The sequence below is a fragment of the Haliaeetus albicilla genome, chromosome 17 (genome assembly GCF_947461875.1).
Source record: "Haliaeetus albicilla chromosome 17, bHalAlb1.1, whole genome shotgun sequence".
In the NCBI taxonomy this organism is placed as follows: Eukaryota; Metazoa; Chordata; class Aves; order Accipitriformes; family Accipitridae; genus Haliaeetus; species Haliaeetus albicilla.
This window is the reverse complement of record NC_091499.1, coordinates 10,133,778-10,155,076: the sequence shown is the minus strand read 5'-3', so window position 1 is coordinate 10,155,076 and position 21,299 is coordinate 10,133,778. Positions and strand designations below refer to the sequence as shown.

At 43.7% G+C, this 21,299-nt stretch overlaps 1 protein-coding gene across 1 annotated transcript; it reads right to left on the bottom strand.

The window, feature by feature from the left end:
• Nucleotides 1–8,923: 8,923 nt before the first annotated feature.
• On the bottom strand, nt 8,924–21,089 carry PRSS35 (serine protease 35). Its single transcript, XM_069804763.1, has 2 exons — nt 20,752–21,089; nt 8,924–15,025 (listed from the first exon to the last, which is right to left on the bottom strand). Exon 2 carries the CDS (start codon nt 15,008–15,010, stop codon nt 13,769–13,771), a length of 1,242 nt encoding a protein of 413 aa, XP_069660864.1. The 5' UTR covers nt 15,011–15,025; nt 20,752–21,089; the 3' UTR covers nt 8,924–13,768.
• Between the last annotated feature and the right edge of the window lie 210 nt (nt 21,090–21,299).

Genomic DNA, 21,299 nt, shown 5'->3' with positions numbered 1-21,299 from the left:
AAGAATTGTAAGCCCTGGGATCTGCAGTGATACCTACACCAGGCTGCATCCCACAGACACTTTCTGTCATTAGCAAGGAAAATCACCCATCTCAAACCCGCAACGTTGTCTTTGCTGTACCTTTACCCCTTTGGGGCTAACACAGGAATAGCCCTCACTTAGATTTTAAGTAAAACCCTTTATGCCCATGTAGTATTGCAAGTGGTTGGTCTTGAAATCTCAAAATTAAGTACCTGGTCTCATGTATGAACTGTTTACAGTCCAATTCAGCACGGAAGAGCCTGTCGTGGATACACTTCTCTCATTTAATGACCTTTAAAATAGCTGGTAGGCTTACAGAATATTATTTTTCTAGTTGTACAGTTCAGCTTGCACAGGCAGGATTTGCCATTTGAGACTGAACTTACCGTGGCTGGAAACTTTAACTGATAGGTCCAGTATTTTGATAGATCTGTTGGAGATGGAGGAGAGATGCAACTAAAATGAAATCATTTTCCCCTAGCCAGACTTGAAAGCTAGGCTGATTCAGTCTGTGCTGTACTGGAACAGACTCTTGTGTGAAATACAGTATTTTTCTCTAGGCCAAAACATTTTATTGCCAATATAAAAGTTCTGTACAACTATGCATGCTGTTTCGCTTAAAAGTTGGCTCTCTGCTACAGATAAATAAGACCAACACAGCTAGCTGCACTCCACTGCAAAGGCAATGCATTCAGAGCAGGTGAAGTTTTCACTTTAAGACTGGTGGACAGGATCCTAAGATGGAAATCACAGAAAATAGAGAGCCATCTACTCTATTCCTCTGCTCTAAAGTCAAAATTGTATAATTCCCAACAGATTTTTCTAAAAGACCTCCATCGTACCACAGCCTTTCCAAACACCACTGCAGGACATCACCACTTTCACCCTGAGAAAGCTGCTGTTACTGTTATTACCTGATCCCTCTTTGCTGTGTATTGAACTGTCATTTCTTCTGCCCATGGGGATACTCCCTTTGTTCTTTGCAGCAGCAAAGATGATATTTGGACAGTTACCACGGTCATTCTTCTGTCTTATGCTCTCTGTCTTCAATCTTTCCTTGCCAGTCAAATTTTCTAGATATCTGATCAATCTTGGTATTCTCTGCACTCTCTTCAACTGGTCCACGCCTCCCATGAAGTGCAGCATCCAAAATGGGGCACAGCAGAGGAGTGAAGGCACGCCTGTGCTGTGTGTAACAAAAATACCATGTCCCAGGGCTTGTGAGCCAGGCGCCCAGTTACAGATCCAAGCGTGGCATCTGTGCTTTCCCCAGTGGGATCGCACTGTTGAGCCGTGGTCAGCCTACGCTCCTCCGTGCTCTTAAAGCCTTTCCTGAAGAGCTGTGGCTTAAGCAACTGCAAGTTTGTGCGTAGTGTGTAGACATTTGGGGAAATAGAGGAAAAACAGGAATAAAAATTTAAAAGGGAAATAATTTTTAAAAGGAAGAGATTTGTCAGTTTAGAGAATTTCAGTATTGAGCATTACGGTTTGGCTCTTTGTGACATTAATAAGACTCAGCACACTGCTAAATCTTTTCAGCAAGGGAAGAAATCTGGGGAGGAGGAGGGAGGCTGTGGGCTGAATGTCTCTCCGCACCCTGCTTTTCAGCTGCTTGGATCTCTTTGTGCATGGGGAGTTGTCCTGGGAGAATTCAGCAGATGGCAAAGAGGGCAGGGCAGAGCGGCTCTGTAGGAGATGGGGCTGTCTGTCCTCCCTCAGCCCTTTGACTGCAGGATCCTCAAACTCCATTTCTCCCACATACCTGGCAGGAGAGACAGAAAAAAGAAGTATCTGCAAGTCTCTGGTGGGTGATGGACGAGGTGAGGGAAGAAACAGTGCAGTGTGTGGGCACAAGATTAGGGTCTCAGACACTGTGACAGCATCACTAGCTCCTCTTCAGATACTGCATGAGTATCCCATTTACAATCACACTACCATGTATGTATTGTACATAGTTATATATACATATAGTGTATTCACTGATGTACCACATATAGGTATACATATATGTGATACACTTGGTATCTAATTTTCAGTGGGGACTCTGAAATCTTCAACTGCACATTCTTTGTAACAAAGCTGCTGTGTACAGGCTGGAAAACATAAAATACTTTACTGTGCTGATTTTGGCTGGGATACAGTTAATTTTCTTCATAGTAGCTGGTATGGGGCTGAGTTTTGGATTTGTGCTGAAAACAGTGTTGATAACCCAGGGCTGTTTTGGTCCCTGCTGAGCAGTGCTTACCCAGAGCCAAGGGCTGTTCTGCTCCTCACCCCACCCCACCAGCGAGGAGGCTGGGGGGGCACAAGGAGTTGGAGGGGACACAGCCAGGACAGCCGACCCCGACTGACCCAGGGATATTCCAGACCATAGGATGTCATGATCAGCATATAGAGCTGGGGGAAGGAGGAAGGGGGAGACATTCAGAGTGATGATATTTGCCTTCCCAAGTCGCCGTTAGGCGTGATGGAGCCCTGCTGTCCTGGAGATGGCTGAACGCCTGCCTGCCCATGGGAAGTGGGGAATCGAGTCCTTGGTTTGCTTTGCTTGCACACACGGCTTTTCCTTTACCTATTAAACCATCTTTATCTCAACCCATGAGTTTTCTCACTTTTACCCTTCTGATTCTCTCTCCCATCCCACCGGGGGATAGTGAGCGAGTGGCTGTGTGGGGCTTAGTTGCCAGCTGGGGTTAAACCATGACATTTGATAACCCTGGTTTTTTCCAGAGTAGTGCCGGTATATTGGCAGCATCTCTGGCTTGCAAGCTTGAGGTTGCCCCTGATACAAATCATATGGAGCAGCGCATTTGGTATGAGATGCCCTGCTGTGCAGTTGGGGGTCAGCAGCAGGGTCCTTGCTTGCAGGGTGATGAATGTGCCTATCTGGGGGAATCTCCTAATGAATGTAATCATGCAGGTAGCTGGAAATAGCAGAAGGGAGGGGTTTAGGTGCATCTCAAATAAGGATGGTGGTAGCATTAACAGATCCAGTGCACAGGTTTCTTTTCCATGCCAGCTGCACTGCATTCATATGCTGTGAATGTGTAAAGGGCAATATGGAGAGGCAGAATACAGCTACCAGCTGTAATCTGGCCATGACACAGGTCTGAACTGCTCTGCTCTCATGGAAAAGTTTTGTGGGTTTTAATAGCCATAATGCCTGGATGTTGTTTCGATATCCGCCAAAAGACTCTTTCATTGGTACAAGGTTGATCATCATCACCAACAGGACCTGCTGCCTTTGGATTGCCCCAGGGCACGTAGCACTACCTGCTGAACCCCTAATTCTGTAATTGGTGGAGCTGCCTAAAAAAACCCTGCTGAGAGGAGAATTACGTTGGCATCCCACTAAAGTAAAAACAAAACAAACTCCTTAAAAAACCCTAATTGCTTGAAAATTTTCTTTCCATGCACTTAGTCAATAGGTAGTAGAAAAAAAATTCATATCAAGTCTTCTTTTTAAGAATGGTTGGGAATCTTGCAGTTATTTTAGCAATTATCTGCTTCATAGGTAACCTGGTTTCCCACCAGTCTTCTGTCTCTGAGCTGTATCTTTATCATGTTTCTACCAGGATATACTTGGTTCCACAGTGATGTTGCCAGGCAAGCCTAAAAACTTACAAAAAGTTTGCTTTCAAATTCGGAGGAGGGAGCCAGCTTCTAGTTCTAGAAATGTGACTTTTTGTATGTCTAAAAATACTTGCCTTGAAGCTCAGCCTTTGCCAAATAAAAAAAAAAAAAAAAGCTGTGCTGTGGCCTGGAAAAGTACGTGGCTGCACCCCTCTGTCCCAGGACCGTGTAACTTTGGCTCTGCATGCGGGCTCTGGCTGATGTGGCAAGAGACAAGCACATGAGGCCAGCATGGGTTCGGCAAACAGGCTGTGCTTACAGCCCTGGCTCCACCGTGCATGTTAAAAAAAAGGGCTGGTACAGGGATATAACAAAGCATGGAGTTTCCTAAGTTCTTTGCAATATTTACAGTGTTTTAAATTTATGTTGTTTAATGGTACTGAGGGGCGAAAAAGGCAGGTGTTCCTCACTTCCTCACTGTACGTACTGCCATATGAAGGTTTTACCCCTTCCATACAGTTGTGATTTTCACAAATGGTACATAAAGAGGTGCTGCAGATAAGACCTGTCTGCAACACCTATAGCTTTGCTTTTCCAGGCTTAGTCCTTGGATTAGCCCTAGAAGGCTGTGCTGCTGCAACGAGACATTACCTTGGCAGCAGGCTTAAATAACTGATGTGATAAACCTCACCCGCAGCCGGCTACTGAGAAAGTCCCTGCCGAATTTCTCCAGGTGCTGAGCAGATGTGGCTCCCACACAGGCACATCTCCCTGCCGGGGATTATTCGCTTTTTGCTTGAAACTGTTATTCCAGTGGATCTTGCAAGGCTATGGGAGCCGTTTACAGCCCAGTTAGTATAATCTGATTAATAGCATCAAATTATTGTTATTTTTGCAGTCAGTTAAAGCAGTGCAATTAAATAAAGCTTCCCCTGGAGAGTAGGATGTGTCTAGGAGATTAAAGCCCATGCTTTCTGCTGGGGTCCAGAGCCTGTGACCTCTCCCTCAGTCAGCATCCACGGCAGGAGGAGCTGTCAGGGCAGCCCGGAGCTGTTTTGTAAGGGACATCACAAGATCGCTACTTCAGCTGGCAGCCTGCGTTCACGTTGACTCAGAGCTTATGAAAGCATTTCCCAAGGCTGGCTCCAGATTTGATGCGTTGTTTTGGAGCTGGTTTGCTCGCAGTGATTGTGCCTTTAGTTCTCTGTTTGCAGCTGTTACCTTGATAGCGCTTTGAAGTGGTTTCTCTTGGACAGAAAGCCAAATTCCTCACTGTATAGCACCAGTGGTCAGGCATTATTTATTTAATTTAATTTTAGATGTTTGGTGTTTAAGTAGGAAATGAGGTGAAAACCCAAAGCAGGCACAATTAAAAAAATTAAAAGGTGGAATTAGCAACAGAGAGAACCCAAGACGGGCAGGGAGGCATGAGATGAAGTTGCAAACAGCACATTAAAAATAGCTGAAGTACAGAGAGAGACCGTAGCTCCGCTGTGAAGGGCAGGACCTCAAGGAAGCGCGGGCACAGTGGGACTGTGAAGACGCTCTGGTCAACCGAGGTGCTGAAGGAGAGGCTGGAGCAAGGGGGGCCAGGGTGAGCCCTGCAGGGAGACCCCCCACCACTGCAGCTCCTGGCTGGGGCCCTGGCTGGCACTGTCCGGCTCAGTCGAGGACCTTCCTTTTCTGGAGGGAGTTTGGGATGGGATGGGGTGGGATGGGGTGGTGGGAGAGGCACGGCACGAGGTTTGCAGGACAAGGGACACCTGAGCCTGTACATCAGTGACGGGCATATTGGGACGAGGGGTTCTGGGCCTCTCCCTGCTGCATTTCCTCCAAGGTCTCTGCAGCGGGGCAGGGGACGGGTTCCCCAGCCACCTTCGTCCCTCAGCTGTGTGCATGCCTGATGTAAAAGCTGTTTGGAGCCTAAGGAAAGCAGTCTGAAGCAGCACCCAGAAGTTAACCAGGGAACTGATGAAGTTTGTTGCTTGTAGGACTGAGGCACATGTTTCCCAGCTGTCCTGGTGGGGAGCAGCAGCAGCAGCAAGTCCATACATTACTGGAGCGTGGAGAGCCAGGACTTTTCCCCACTACAAAAATAGTTGCTGTAAGATAAGGGTCAAAAAGGCATGAAAAACAATTCCTAGGGATAGGATTAAGGTGAAAAAAGCACATCAGCAAGTTCAGAAGTGGCCTGTACATAAACTTTCCAATATGCAAAAAAAAAAAAAAAAAATCAAGAAAAGGTGCTTCACCAGCCTAATGATAAATGGGTAGTGCGTACAGCGGGGGCAAAGTTGATGTCATTAATGTGAAGGATGCAAAGGTGAAGGCTGAACTGAGACGCAATATACAAATATTGTATGGCATTTCTTTTATGCTTGTAGCTGGAGAAAGTTAATGCAATCTCTATGGAGCCTTCAAGCTGAAGATGAGTTTAAAGCTGCCCCTCCTTGTGTGTGTGCATGTGGTGTACTATGGATTTATACATCAGAATAACCGAGCAAAAACTGTTTTCAAAGTCATAACCCCATAAAGACAATTCTCTATCAGTTTAAAGGTAATAAAATACCACTAGTGGCAGCTGTATTATTATTTTTTTAAGCTTGTAGACACTGTTTTCACAATATGGACAGAAAACTAACCTGACGTTGGTCATTGCACAGATGCCTGATTTTATTTAGTCCCAAAAGGTGAGGAAAAAAATCAATAAGCAAGAAGTGAAGGACTCAAGCATGTCAGTCGTATAAGCAGCATTGCTTGATCACAGATCACTGTTGTAACAGGTTAATTTACAAGCAATAAAGTATCATATCTAAATTGAAACCTGTCAAAGCTACTTTCCCTTTTGAGTGTTGCTTCCTTTTTATATCTTTCTAAAAAAAATAAACCTTTTTACAGATCATAAATGCCTAGTGTATAATGCTCTATAACAAGTAAATACATATAATATGTGGTGGGTCAAATTTCCCTCTGAGGTTCACCATTGTAAATGAGAGAAGAATGCGATGCGGTGTTTGTTTGGTTACTGGAGCTTACTGTTTCAACCCACCATTACTAAAAATGACTTCATACATCCTCCATGGATACAAACAAAATGTATAAAAGCCTAAAACGTCAGTGGCCCTGTGCCTGGAAGCCTCCCTTCATGTCCACCATTTAAGAAGACCAGGTCTGAGCCCAAACGGACAATAAGCAGCAAGAGTTTGGTAGTGCAATAAATCCCTGCCCCTCTGTGGGAATGGTGGGATAGACAACCAGCAACTGGCTGTTCTTTCGCCGTGTAACTCACCGCAGCTCTGGAACACATCCACGTCCTGTACAGACGAGTGTGTCAGAAAAACCCATATGCCACACCTATCTATAAAGTCTCCCTTGCCTTTTTGCATTCATATTTTTTAAAATATCTCTGTTTTACTTAAATAAAAATATGATGCTTGTCTCAGAGATTATGTTTCAATTTAGTTTTTTTTCCTTTGTATTACTAGTAAATCCCCTTTGGGGTAACTTAGCATTCTCTTTTTTCTGTGTTGGGGAGGGGAAGCCCCTGCTGGCATTCGAGGGCACGTTGTATCCCCACCACTGGGCAGGTTGGTTTGCTCTTGTACAGGAGCCAACAATATTTAGTTGATGAGTTAATCATTCAAGAGAAGGCAAAGGAATGTAAAAACTAGAATTGCCTTTCTCTGTAGGAAAAATAGAAATCATGTTTTCTTCCCTTCAGTAAGGCACTGTGCTTTTTTTGCTGTCGATCACTGTCTTCACCTTTGCTTTCTCTTGTCCTCTACTCCCTCTGGGGCCTGCCCTGCTTCAAAATGCCCACAGAGAGGTACAGCCAGAAAGGGTCCTTTGCGGTGTGCTGTCTCCTGGCTGCTTTCGCCTTTAATTAAGCAAAGCTGAAACCAGCATTTAATCCATAAAGTTGGAAATTAAACTGGGGGGGGTAGAATGCTGCAACTGCAGCCAAAGGGCAGCTGAGTAATTTGTCTGAAAACCAGCCCAACTTAGTTTCATCCAATGTTTTCAAGCTCTTTCACATGGAAAAGAAGTAGAGCCATAGCAACTGCAATAACTGTGGTGCATGCATAATTGCCAAGAGGCATAATCTTTGTAAAATATTTGTGTAGCTTCTCCAGTATATCTGATCTTTTTTCTTAGCAATAACAGCTGAATAACAGCCATTATCAAGGCTTAGAGACGTATTCTAAGTAGGAGGAATGAACAGTTCATCAGGAATACCTGCATAATAACCGGCATAAGAAGACGCTTCTTCAGTGGATTTGAGATGCTGTTATTTGGTGAAGGCCTTTTGAGCATTTATTAAAGACGATGGCAACTGGAAGTATGACAGGCAAATACCTGCACAAGGAACTGGGCTGTATCAGAACCTTTTAGGGCTGAATAGTTGTTTGGATAGGATGCCAGTTCAAGCCCCCCAGGGCCCATGGGAATGTGAGACCCACAGCACATCTTGAAATGTATCTTGCATCGGAGCAACCACATCCCTGCCAGTGGTTTGGCAGTGGCCTGCAGAGGAGACAGCTGTCACCCATGGGTCTCTGTTGTATTCCCTGGAGAGGGGCAGAGAAACACTTCTTGGGCACAAAGACATTCTCCCAGAAGGTGGCAAAAAGTAGACTCTGGCAATGAAAAGATTTAGATCCTGTTACCAGCCCCAAATGGACTTTGGTCCAGGTAACAAAGATGTCGATCCTATTTATCCCCCTATGGCCCTTACTCCTCCCCCATGTAAGGACCACCAGAGCTGGCAGGGAAGCCCTTGCCAGACCCCTGTTAAATATTTCTTGTATTAGACACACTGTTAATCACTGCTGTAATCATTTCTAAACTTCCCATTAAATATTTCCAGCAGCTCTCATCCTTGCCAAAAAATCTCTCCTTTTACTGTCAGTGACCAAATCAGCACCAGTTGCAAGGGCATAGAGTTAAGCTGAGAACTGAGATTATAATGTCTTATGCACTTTGAATTTGGCCTGGTTCAACAGCTCTCTGGGGTAGAAAATAAAATAGCTAATAGCAGAAACAGAACTAATTACTTATTTCAGAATTAATAAGTTGTGGCATAGTCTGTGAGTCATTTCCTTGCTGAACCAATTTTTTTTTACTCATCACATTTACTCATGGAGTAATTATCTTGAAGACAGGAATAGACAGGGAGTTTTTTTTCCCAGAACAAATTTAAAGAGACATTAATATCTTGTAAGACCATGTCCCAGATGATTCACTGATAACCTATTACAAACATTTACAGAATGGAGTTTGTGTAACACCACCATAGCTAACAAACTACATCATGACAGAGGAAAAGAAAAACAATAGAAAATATTTATTGACATAGTATGTGCATTGTATAATATCTTAATATAGCAAAGGTTTGCACTTCTTTTCCCAAATGAGTTGTCAAGTTGTGCAGTTAAAAAGATTATAAAAACACATTTTTTGAAGTTTGTTGTCAGTCTTTAAAAAGTTAAGAACATTAAAGAATCATCAAAGCTATCTCTGGAGGTCTTTAACCTAAATACTATCTCACACTTGGAGAAAAAGGCTGGTGGAACATAGTCTCAAATATACTTTCAAATCCTTTGAGATTAGTGTGCAATTTTAAGCTTTCAATTTAACCATATTGCATTTTTTTCCCTATTCATTCTTTAATCCAGGAATTTGTAGATGGAAGTATCTGCAATAGTCTGTGCTTTAAAATTAGAAGCAGTTGATTAAATTTCTACAAAGATACCAAACACAAACAGAAGGTATTTGAAAAATTTATTGGCTAGAATTTGTAGGTACATGCAAAAAATGGAGATGGCATTTAAATGCTTCAAATCTTAGATTTTTTTTGTTGTTGTTGGGGTTTTTTTGTTTGGTTCTTTTGTGGTTTTTTGGGTTTTTGTTTTTTTGTGTTTTGTTTTGTGTTGGGTTTTTTTTTCCAATGGGGAACAGCCTTTACAGTAATCCCAACAAAATTTAAGGTTTGAGAAACTTTCAAGTGAAAGAAACTGCCTTTAGTTACTACGCTCTTGGTGACCCAGTGTGCTGGGAAGTTCATGCTGCCGCGCCTTTTGGCCAGGACATGGATCTGTTGCTTCCCAAGGACCCTACACAAGCACAGGCGTAATCCCTGCAACTTTGGGCAGGGATTGTAGCTCAGGGTCAAAAGCCCCTGCCTGCTAGTGGTCCCTGCCAGAACCTGAGCCCTCTCACAGCCCTTTCCTTGGTACTGTTGGCTGGGAAGAACAGTCTCATCTTTAACAGCAAAAGGGGATTGTTCATGAAACTTGCGATTTTTACAGCTTAATTTATACTGTTATGCCTTTACCAGCTGCCTACTCTTTCTTACAATAGGTCCCCCTGCTACCTCGCAGCCATTTCATCTGTTACTTTTCACACTTTCTTTATCCCTCGCATACCACCTCCGTCTTCATGGTCTTCTGTACCATCTACTTCTCTTGCTCTCTCTTTCTGTATTAATTGCTGTTTGCTGCCAGGTCATCCCTTCTCAGCAGAATAGGAGGAACTCCACAGCTGCTTCTCTCCTCCACATGTAGATGAATTATTTTTTTACTTAAGCCATATTCTGTGCTGATTCATACTCCATACAGGCTCATAAATCTGCACAATTTAGATGGTAAATTATAAACTGAGTCAAGGGGCTTCTTTAAGCAATTTTTAAAGCATCGGGTACTCTATACCTCATATAACAGAAATAATTTTGCTACCTGGCATTGTGGTTTTCTTTTGTTAAGGTAATACAAACTTAAACTTAATTTTTCACGTTGCAGATAATCTCCTTGACTTCCATCATATGTCTCAGAGCCCCAGATTAAACACATGCACAAATGCCTTGCAGAAGCTGGTCTGGGTGTGTTAACAGTTTGTATATGAGGTTTATCTTTGGCCCGGGAAAAACCTGTTAACTTTACAAATTGCCAGTAACCTCCTAGAAGAAAAGGGATTTGACTGAGTTTGCTTTTTCCTAAAGCCAGGATACAGTTGAAGAAAAAGATATACTATAGCAACTCTTATGGAAAAGCATTAGTACTGATGAAAACAAGTAATGTACAGCCCGGTACGTGAAAGATGGAAAAATCCTTTGGGGAAACATCACAAGGACTCTGTCCCCTTCTGGGCTGGGAACCCAGCCTTGATGCTGGTGTCCTAGACAACAGCAGATCTGATCTACTAAGAACACCCCCTCCTCATATTTTCTTATTGATAACTAGATACTAACTGCAGTTTTTTTAAGGAAATCTGAGATGATCACAGCTCAGAAATTCTTGTCCCATTTGCAGTGGCTGGTACCAAGAGCTCTATGTGGGACATTGACCTCCTGGGGTTGTGTGTAAATACTCCATTTATGAACTATTTCAGAAGTCCCTGTAGTAAGCAGTCACAATGCCTACATAAAGCATTTCCTTCCCTATTAGGCAAAGTGGCAGACTGAAATGTTGCCCAACATGCACATATAACAGGAATAACATTTTGTCCATGACTTCTTGTGCCTGCGTTCCCTTGCCTGAAGGCGCTGACCCAGTCAAAATGGCACATGTTCTGCAAGCCTGTATATTTGCATCTGTTTGTGCATGTGCACTCAGACACAGAGGCTTGAATATATATATAGAGATTTGATTAATTTTTATGTCACTCGGGCCAGCCTCTTTAATCTCTTAGTACCATAAAATGAGGCACTGTGCATCTAATGATTATCCTCTGAGGATAAACATTTGTTATCAGCCTGGTATGAAAACTTCAGGTCGTGGCTGAGGTATTTATAGCAGATGATTATTATAACAAGACCATTTGAAAGCTGACATTAACATTTTTCATTCTTACCTTGTCCCTGATTCCCAAACTAAAAAAGAAATAATTTATATTTCTGCTCCTAAGGAGTACATCTAAATAAGACTCACCAAAACAAGGAATTTACTAAGCCACCTTATCTTGATCAGTTTTGGACCCAAATCAACAATGAGAATAACTGTAACAAAACCCATGGACCTAATTTGACTTGCATTAGATTAATGATGTGGTACCTTATTTGTCACAATTACTATGGAAAAAGGCACTTAAGAAAAACATTACAGAGCCAACTGAAGAATATGGTAGGCCCATTGCATAGAGCAAGAGTATTAAATATTGGACTGAGGTGATTTTAAATTACTGTCAGCGAAGCCATATGTATTAATAGAGATGTTAACAACAATAAAAAATAATTAACCTTAACATCTTAGATATTAATTTCTAAACTTTAAAAATTATTATTATTAGTTTTCTGCAAACAATCACACAAAATAAAATAAAAAAAGAAAGGTTAAGTGTTCCCTGGAAAGGCTGACATTAAAAGAACTAGTTTCTTTTAAAGTGAGATCTCTTCCAATTAAAGAAATATTGCTAGAGTTATGGTATGGAAGCAAGTCTTAAATTTTTATGCTTTGGCAATACCTTGACAAAGAAAGTTGCCCGCACATTCAAAGTGTCAGGTTTTATACTTTCAATCACCTACAAAAAAGTGGGTTATTAAAAATGATCTTATTTCATCAAAAGATATTACAAGCATATTTTTAAAGATACCAATAAACAAATAGTATTTTTAAATCTTGTTATATTTTTTTCTTCTGGATAGGAAGAAAATGGATTTTCATCAGCATAAACTTATGATCAAAAAAATGAAATATTATGGTGGTGAATAATCTTAAAAATATTGAAACTCAAAGGATATCATTGGAAATACACAGTATCATTTTATGTTATTAGATTAACATAGCACCATAACAATCCTGTGTGCTTCAAAATTGTGATATAAAATAAAAGATATAGACTTGTGTAGCAAACAACAACAATTTTTAAAAAGGTGATTTGTGTTTAAAGGTGTGTAAAAGTCACACCTTTAAATATAATATGTTTAATGTTTTCATTAAACATATGGTTCAGCAAACATATTGAATCAAATTATTTGCTAACTACTGCTGCTACCTAGCAGGATATCTGTTATAATGTACAGGATAGTTCTTCTACCATTCAGAAGGTGATATAATTTAGTTGGGAGAAATTTTTAGTTTAACCTTTTAACTCATGTTGAGGTGGAGTCTGAATATAACATGATTAGAACTACCCATTTTGCAAAACCATATAAAGCCAAACTAAAATATTGCTTTCCAGCTCCCAATCTAATACATACTATCCTACCTATGAAGCTGAACTCGTATAAAAGTAATTCATAAAAACTGCAAAAATGGTTAGCACCCAAAAAATCTATCATCATCTGTGAAGCTCTAAATGATTGTCAAATAGCCACTTCAGAAGTCAGTGACTTCTCCCAATTGTAAAGCTAAACGTTTGACTAGAAACTAAACCTACAGCTCACCAAATACTAATTGGAATGCAAATGCATGTGTTTAAGGCTTCTGTAGCTTCTCAAAGAAGATTTAAAAGCATTCAGTTAAGTCCTGATGTTTCTTCTTCCAAACATGGGAACTTCTATGTTCATTGATTTCTTTTTACTGTTTTTATTGAGCAATGAGGTGAAACTTGTCTTTAAAGTCTAACCCTCAGCTACAGAAATTTGGGATTTCCATGGAATTGTTCCTGCAGCAACCAGAGGAGGAAGTTTTCCAAACTAACAAGCATGAACTAGACTGCTGCTTCTCAACATGGAGCTGTGGTCTTTAGAGAATGCCTAAATAATGTCTTGGTCTCGTGCAGTTCTCTGGATCATTCTGTACACACAGTAATGTGCTGCATGCACAACTTGCATTTGAAGAATTGGAACAGAACCCTGAGAAAAGCAAATCCATTGGAAAAATAGATATTGTTTAATAATACCAGCTTGAGACATTTCAATCCTTCCCTTGGAAAAAAATGACAACCAGGTGTAGCCATTTTTTTCTGATGTGAATTATTTGAATTTATCACAATTGCAAACATAAATATAGTTTGGGATTTTAAGTGCATATCTAGGGTTGATTACAATTAGAAATATTCTGTTTGACAATTCTACCCATCCCCCAGCAATTCAGCATTTCTCAAGTCACCATAACATTACTTGTGAGCTTTGAGTTCAAAAACATCCTGATGTGGAGTGATGTTCTTCCAGCAACTGCTGCAGCAATCTTTCACTCTATGGTAATACGGGTGCTAAGCGAGTCACGTTCAGTTCTCTTCAGCCTCGTGTGCAATTCTCATCATTCCCATGTATCCAGAAGCAAATCTGGGCATATTTGAGAGGAGTAATTCTTACTGCTACATTGTAATCCTGCTGTTCACCATTGACATGCACCCACTGATGGCCTGAGTAAACAGCGATGATCTTGCGTTTCCACTTCTTTTTGTTTGGCTCCTTAAGACGGAGATAGACACCAGATCCAGTGGAGCCGCGCTCAGCATCACAGTACTGATAAAAGAGATCATTGGATTCATCAGAAATGCTACAAAATCTATAGACCAGCTGCCCAGATCGATCATTGTCAAAACCCGAGAAGTGGATCATGCTCCCAGGCATCATTTTGATTGTTGGGCTGATTCCCAGCTCCATGTATTTCCTTTTGTGGGGACGCTTGAGCTCAAGAACAGCATAATCATAATCCAGGGCAATATCCCCAGAGACACCCTTAAACCAGCCTTTTGGGATGTGGGTACTCTTCACCCTCGTCCACTGGAAGGAGGGCATGCCATCTGAGCTCCCCTGCTTCCTCCCAGATCTCCTCTGCTTTCTCCCACCACCCTTGGATTGTCGCCTTAGTTCTGTGGCAACGTCGGGATCCTCTTGGGCCGCAGAAACTTCTCTCCTGCTTCTTCTAGTGCCTTTGCGTTTCCTGCCGTTGCCTCTGGACTTTGTCTTCACCAGGCCCACCCTCAGTCTTTTGCTGCCCTTAACGTAATCCTTGCCGTTGTGCAGACAGTGGGCAGCTGTTAGCACGTGCTTGGGGGAAATGAGAATGCCACTGCAGCCGGTGGAGATCTTCACAGCTGTGTTGAATGGAAAGTTGGTCATAAACCGCTTGTCACAGATGCTGAACCTACTGTCTGTTCCATATATCTGCCTCTTCTTTCTCAAAGACCTTCGTGTTGTTGTGTTTCCAGCTGGGTCAAGCACTAGTCCGAGGACATTCACTTCAGTCAGGGTCCGTGTGCCATTTTCAAAAATGGTCTCATAGGATAAGAGGTCCTTCAAGTCAGACAGGCTTGGTACTGGCAATTTTCTTTGACATTCAATTCCACATACACTGTTCAGCTCTAATTTGGTTTTTGCTTCAAATTTAGGGCGGTCAAGGGAGAAAGTTCTTTCACTCACAATCTGGGGGATCTTCTTTAAGTGCCAAGTAAAATCTTCTTCAGTTTCTGTTCCATTAGTGAGACCCAACATAGGTATGAAAAATATGAAGAGCAGTAACATGTGCTCCATTTTATCTATTGTTTTCTAAAACAAGAAAGAGAGATTTGAAAATACGCATTGGAAATATACACAATTATCTTAGTATCTTCAACGTACAGTCATGCAATATTAGCAGTGACATCAGTGAAGGCGGAAACAGCTGAGTTTTACCTGCTTTTCCCTCAGTGTGGCAGTAGTTGGAGTCATTCCACTCTGTACAGTGCCCTGTTTTCATTTGTGCCGTAGGAATGCAATTACGTTTTATGCTTCTGCTTCTTTCCTCTATAGCTACTGGTTGTAGGTAGAACATGGCTGAAAACTACCAATGTATTCAAAAATCACATTCAGAAGTTGGAATCCAGGCAGCTGGACGGACAGACTACACTCAAGAGACTTAGGAACACTTAGGAAAACAGACCAGTTGTGATCTTGCATGTAATGCCCCAAAAGTGGCAACTTTAAGTGACCTAAAAGTCACCAATGGTTCTGCATTACCCACCCAGCTGAGACCTGTGAGTCTGCCTGCTATGGAGAATGGCATTTTGCTAACTGCTCTCCCAAGGAACCAACTTAGAAAGACCTGCTTTCCCCCTTTCAAAGTTTATGTTGTCTGGATGTGACAAATGGAGCAATTTAGGTACCCAAACAAGGTAGCGAGTCCCATTTTAAATGTTCTCAGCTTCCGCTGCTCTGACAGGCATGGGTCTCCTGCAGATCCTCCATTGTATCTCCCTGTGTGCTGTGGCCACCGAAACCTCATTCACTTCCTATGCATGGCTATCTGTATCTCTCTCAGGATGTCAGAGAATTTCAAAATCCATGGTTGGAAGGGACAGATGATTGAGGAAAGTAGAAGTTTGCTGGTCTAGAGGAGACTTCTGGTTATATACAGGCAAGAAAGCCTGGCCAAGTAGGAGGGACAAGTCTGCTGACTCATCACATGCTTTTTTCCTACAGGATCCCACAACGGCTGCAGGAACTGTGCTGTCTGTGCCTTATGGTCACATGTGGAAAGCCCCACCTAGATGGGGTGATGCACCACACAAAGAGCTAATACTTTAAATGGGAAAGACGAAAAGCAGTATTATTCCCATCTGTAGTTGGGAAACATGCAGAAAGAATGTAAAATTGTTAGAAGTCTGTGGCAGAGCCAGAAACTGAACCCAGAAGTCTTGATTCTGAGCTCAAAACATTACTGAAAAGACCATTTTTCTCCTTTGGCAGCAGTGATGTCAGTGGCATTAACCAACTACTGGCTGCTGCCATTGGGAAAGCTGCGCTCTGTTCTCATATCCTTCATTCCAATTACATGGAAACCTCAGCTGTGCAGAAAGAAAGGGCCTATGATTAAACTTTAAAAGCCAAGCAATTCAAGGGTATGTATGTGGTTAAGCTCTCTGGTTTACATTGTAATGGAAGTGTAAGCCAGGGCAAAGATAACTGCTTTCCTTTTCTTGAGCTTAGTTTACAATAATATGAGTACTGCTATCCAGTGAAACAGCCTGGTCACAAGCTAGCTAAAGATCTAGCATGAAAAAAAGAGAAGTATGTGTGCAACATGGTAAAAGAAGTGGTAACATCACTTTAAAAGCTGTTTAATGGGCCAATGACTCCTATAATTTTGAGGCATCTTCACCATATAGACAGTTCTTACCTATAAGAGGTAACAGTTACCACTTTTTAGCTAACTAAGCACTACAACTCAAACACAGCTTGTTGTTTCTGATGCCAAATTCAGAGGGTGGTTTTGTTTCAGCATAATTTTTGATGCTTTTCAGCTTCACCTGCATGGAATGCCAACTTTGACGTGGAGTTTACTTACTAGGATATGCGTAAAACACATTTTACAACACAGTATAAAGATACCCACCCGGGCTTTAAAGTAGCTAACTCAGGCTTTGGAGGAGATGTGTGGACTTTTTCATAAGACATCTGGAGATTACAGTGACTCACAGGCCTAAGCTCTGGGGTGTATGCAGTCATACTAAAAGATATCTGAAAGTCTTGAAAGCAGAGCAGAGTCATCCCAGGTGCAAGATTTTGCAGAGAGACACCAGTTGACCATACCAGTCTAGGTTATTGGTATAGCAGAAATGCACATATTTAAACATTAACTTTTATATACAAAGTTACCTTCAAAGTATTGTTTTGGTTATTGCTCAATTAATACTAAATTTGACAAGGAATGATAATTTTACATATGTATGGATAAATGATAAGGTGTCAAAATAAAGAAATACTATGATGAGAACGTAAGTAAGCTTTCCTGGCCTGACCAAAAGTCCACTTTGCCTAAAATCCTGTTTCTGACACTGGCCACATGAGATGCCTGCGGTAGAGCCCAAGAATAGGGCAACCATGTATGTCCCTTCTCTCTCATAGTCTCAGCTTAGAACCAGTTGCACCTCATGGACTTTAAACCACAGGTGGTTTCTGTAGTGTGAGGAAACCTCAGTGGGTTTCTTTTCCATAGTTGCCCAGTCTTCCCTTGAACCCATATAAAATTTTATATCCACAATGTTCTGCATCAAGGAGTTCCACAGCTTAACTACATGTTGTATGAGGAAGCATCTCCTTTTCTTTATTTCCAGCCTGTCACAAACTAGCATGATTTGATGATAAGTAATGCGATATTAATGCGAAATTTTTTAATTTTTTAATTTGCTTTGCCCTAATACAGCTGTTGAACAGATACAAGGTATTAAGAAACCCAGTTGTTCTATCAGGCTCGAGAATGCCTTTTGTATGTTCTTTCCTCGAATACTCTTCCCCTTCTTAGCCCTTCCTCAGGGTCTGGGTATTTGGTATTTCTCTGTAGCTGAATTTTGTGAGACCTAAGGAAAGTTCATTCACTAACTGCTAGTTCATATACAAAGTCTTAGAGGTGCCTGGGTTGATGTCATTCCACCGCGGTGGCTGAAGTCTTCCCAGCTGGACCCATAACTAACTTCACTTTATAGAGAGACTTTCTGCAAGCAAATGGGTGGAGTACTATGACTCCCTTCCGCCACTCTTTAAAAAGAAAAAAACCAAAACACACAACCCTCAATAGATGCATTGGAGCCTCCCATTTGAAATACTATACTCAAGTGCTCACTACTTACAAAGGCAGTCTTGGAAGCCAAGATTTTCATCATTTATAATGAACCACTTGTTGCTCGTAATGAACTAACTGCACTTCAGTAGAACTGGAAGAAGTCCAAGCCGAGGAACTTGATGAAAATGGTAATTCTCATTACAGATCAGAGCAGTGGTCCTACTAGGCAGCTTGTCATTTACACCCATGCACTTAAGCTCTGTTTACTAACCCGATCTCTACCATTTAAGCAAGGCCAACCTCAAGCATAGGCAACGTCAGTGGTTGCCATGGCCCAGTACAGGTTGCCAGCAAGGGGGGAACACAGGGGTTCCTCTTGCCAGACAATGGGGATGGAAATTTGTAGACGGCTGCAAAGGCACTTTTGCAGGGTGAGAGAAGGACAGAGAAAATACAGCCTCCAGAGGACAGAGGAAAGGCCCTGAGAAGGCTACAAGCTAGATGCAAGAAAAAACCCTCAACATCTTACTCACACTTTCTGCCACGCTGTTCTCCACTCTTCCTCCAAACCCCAAGCTGCTCTGCCCTGTCCTTTCCTTCGCTCCTTTCGCATACAAATTTTGGGTTGGCTTACCGTAATTAGAAGCCTTGAGTCAGCTGTCTTTATGGTAGGATGAATTGCTTCAGAGAAGACAAAAGTAGATGGAAACTAGAAACTGAGAGAGAGATCACCATCTCCATGAAAATGTTGAAATCCTTCCTCCAGTTTCCAAACCCAGCTGATAACAGTGAGGATTCCCTGCTTGGTGGCATTCCAGCTGCCAGGCGTATGTATACAATTAGAAGTATTTTCAGTTCTTCTCACTTTCTGCTTCTAACATCAAATCTTTCTCCATTCACAGGATAAAACCTACCCATGTCCTAACTTTTCAGGATATTCTTCAAATATTTTGTGAGTATAACCTATCTTACTCCAGCAGAATGCAATTCAAATGCTCAGGGGTAGGCTTGTAGTCAAGCAGAAGTAGAGTATCTTTCTTTTCAGGCTACCCCAGCGTGAATTTGCATGTCAGTGTAGCTCAGGCAGAAGAAAAGTTGTGTCCAGCTACCTGGTAGCTTTTTATCTTGGTCTGTTCAGTTGCAGCCTCTGCTCTGGGGTTTCCTTCTTATTGCAGGAAAGGCAGCACATTTCAAACTAAGCTTACATAATTTTAAACACAACTTTCAGACCATAAAATATTAGAGGCTGCTACACTAACCAGCTCCTTTAACTGCTTTTGGCCTTATTCTTGAAATGACCTGAAAGTTGGAATTCACAGTTCTGCTCTGACAAAGCAAAAGAGAGAACAAATACTGGAAATCTCACGCTCCCTGGAAGAAACCATTACCCTAACCTTATCCGCCACTGCCTCCTTCACTCCTCCGGGTGTGCTCACTCTATATATCGGTGCACAGATTTCGTCCTCCCCTCCGACTTACGGAGAAAACCCGACCGTGACTCCTGGCTCTTACAAAATTTAAGCAGCTTCAGTAGGCATCAGACGAACTAATTGTACACGGCAGGCGTGACAGCTCGTTTCTGAAATCCCACACGCGGGGGGAAATAAAGAAAGGGGGGATGAACAGCCACGGGGAGAGGGGCTTCACCTCCGACGGGGTTTTCCCTTTCCCGGCCGCCCCCGCCGCGGCCGCGGGGCGGCGCGCCCGGACAGCCGGCGACCGCCTCGGCTTAATTAACCCTCTGCCTGCGATCCCCCGGGTCCCGGGCTGGCCCCCCGGTATCCCCCGCCGGGAACCAGCCGGAGGAACGGCGGGGACGGGAGGGGGGGGCTTTGCTGGGGTGACCGCTTTTCCACTGCCCGCTCCGCTTCTGCCGGCCGCTCCTACAACGCATTAGCATGTTACAGCCCAGGGTTTTCCTGGAAGAAGCCGAGGGTTTGGAGGGGAAGGCTTTAACTCGACAGCTCTCGAGCCATCCCCTGGTCCTGCTTTCCGTGGGAGGCTCTGCTTTTCCGCGTCTCATCCAAAGGAGTTCCCTTTCTCCAGAGCCTGCAAGTTAAATACCTTGGCACGGCTTTTTTTGCCATTCCAAGATAAATCTGCTTCCAGCAGTGACGAATCTGGATGAAATTAGTGTCAATTCCAGAAGAGCGCGGGGATGGTAGCGCGAATACTGAGGGGATGAATCAGAATTAAAGGAGAGGTTGTTTTGAAGGGTGAAGAAGCTGCTTGCCTGCTCCCCGCGGAAGACACAGCGCAGAGGGAAACCCCTGAAAGCCCAATAAATATGCCCCTTAGCCGTCTTGTGAAACCAGCTTCAAATAAATAATAATAACTGGGGGAAAAAAAAGGACCGAAGAAACGTGTCACGTTTTAGCCCTATCAAAAATATATCCGCCAGGCTAAAGAGGCAGGAGCTTTATACGAAACCCTTCAGCTGCCCAGCCCGAGGTACTGACATCGCTCAGCTTCATCATTTCTTTAAACGACCCGTGTAGGAAGAACGACATCGCAAAAAACCGATCACCTTACGGACGTTACCTCGGACTGCCCCGGTCCCCGGACCCGAGCCGCCCTGTTCCCGGCCCCGGGCAGCCCCGACCCGGGGCAGCCACCCCCTCAGCCCCCATCCCCAGCTCCCAGCCTGCCCACCCAGCGCTGCCCCGACCAGGTCTCTCGGGGCAGTCTCTCTCCCCGCCCCTCGGCCGGCGTCGGGAAGGGTTTACTTTCATACCTGGCACCCCCGCAGGAGGAACGGAGGGGAAGGCGGCCGCAGAGCCCGGGGCGCAGGCTCCCCGTTCCGCTCCGCGCCGCTCAGCGCCCACGGCGACTGAGGACGGGGCGGGGGGGAGCGGCCAGGTCTTCCCAGGCGGGGGAGGGGATGGAAAAAGAGAAAAAAAAAAAGAAAAAGGAGGCGAGAGGGAGGAGGCCGGGAGGGCGAGAGGAGGAGGGCCGAGGGGAGCAGAGTGGAGGCAGATCCCGGTATCTCCTCGGACGGGACGGGACGGGACGGGACGGGATGAGATGAAGGGAAGAAGGGGCTCTGCCTGCGGGGCGGGGAGGTGCATCGCCCCGGGAGAGGCTTCCTCCCGGCGCCGGGCGGAGAGCCGGGGTGACCCACGCAGGGCCGGGGCGGGGGGAGGCGGAGACAAGCGGGGAGGCGGAGGGACCCCGTCCCCGGGGGGAATGGCGGGAGGACGCCGCACCGCCCGCACCTGCGTGGGGCCGGGGCTGCCGGGCACCATGAGAGAGGGCCGCTCCGCCCTGACCCGCCGTAGGGCT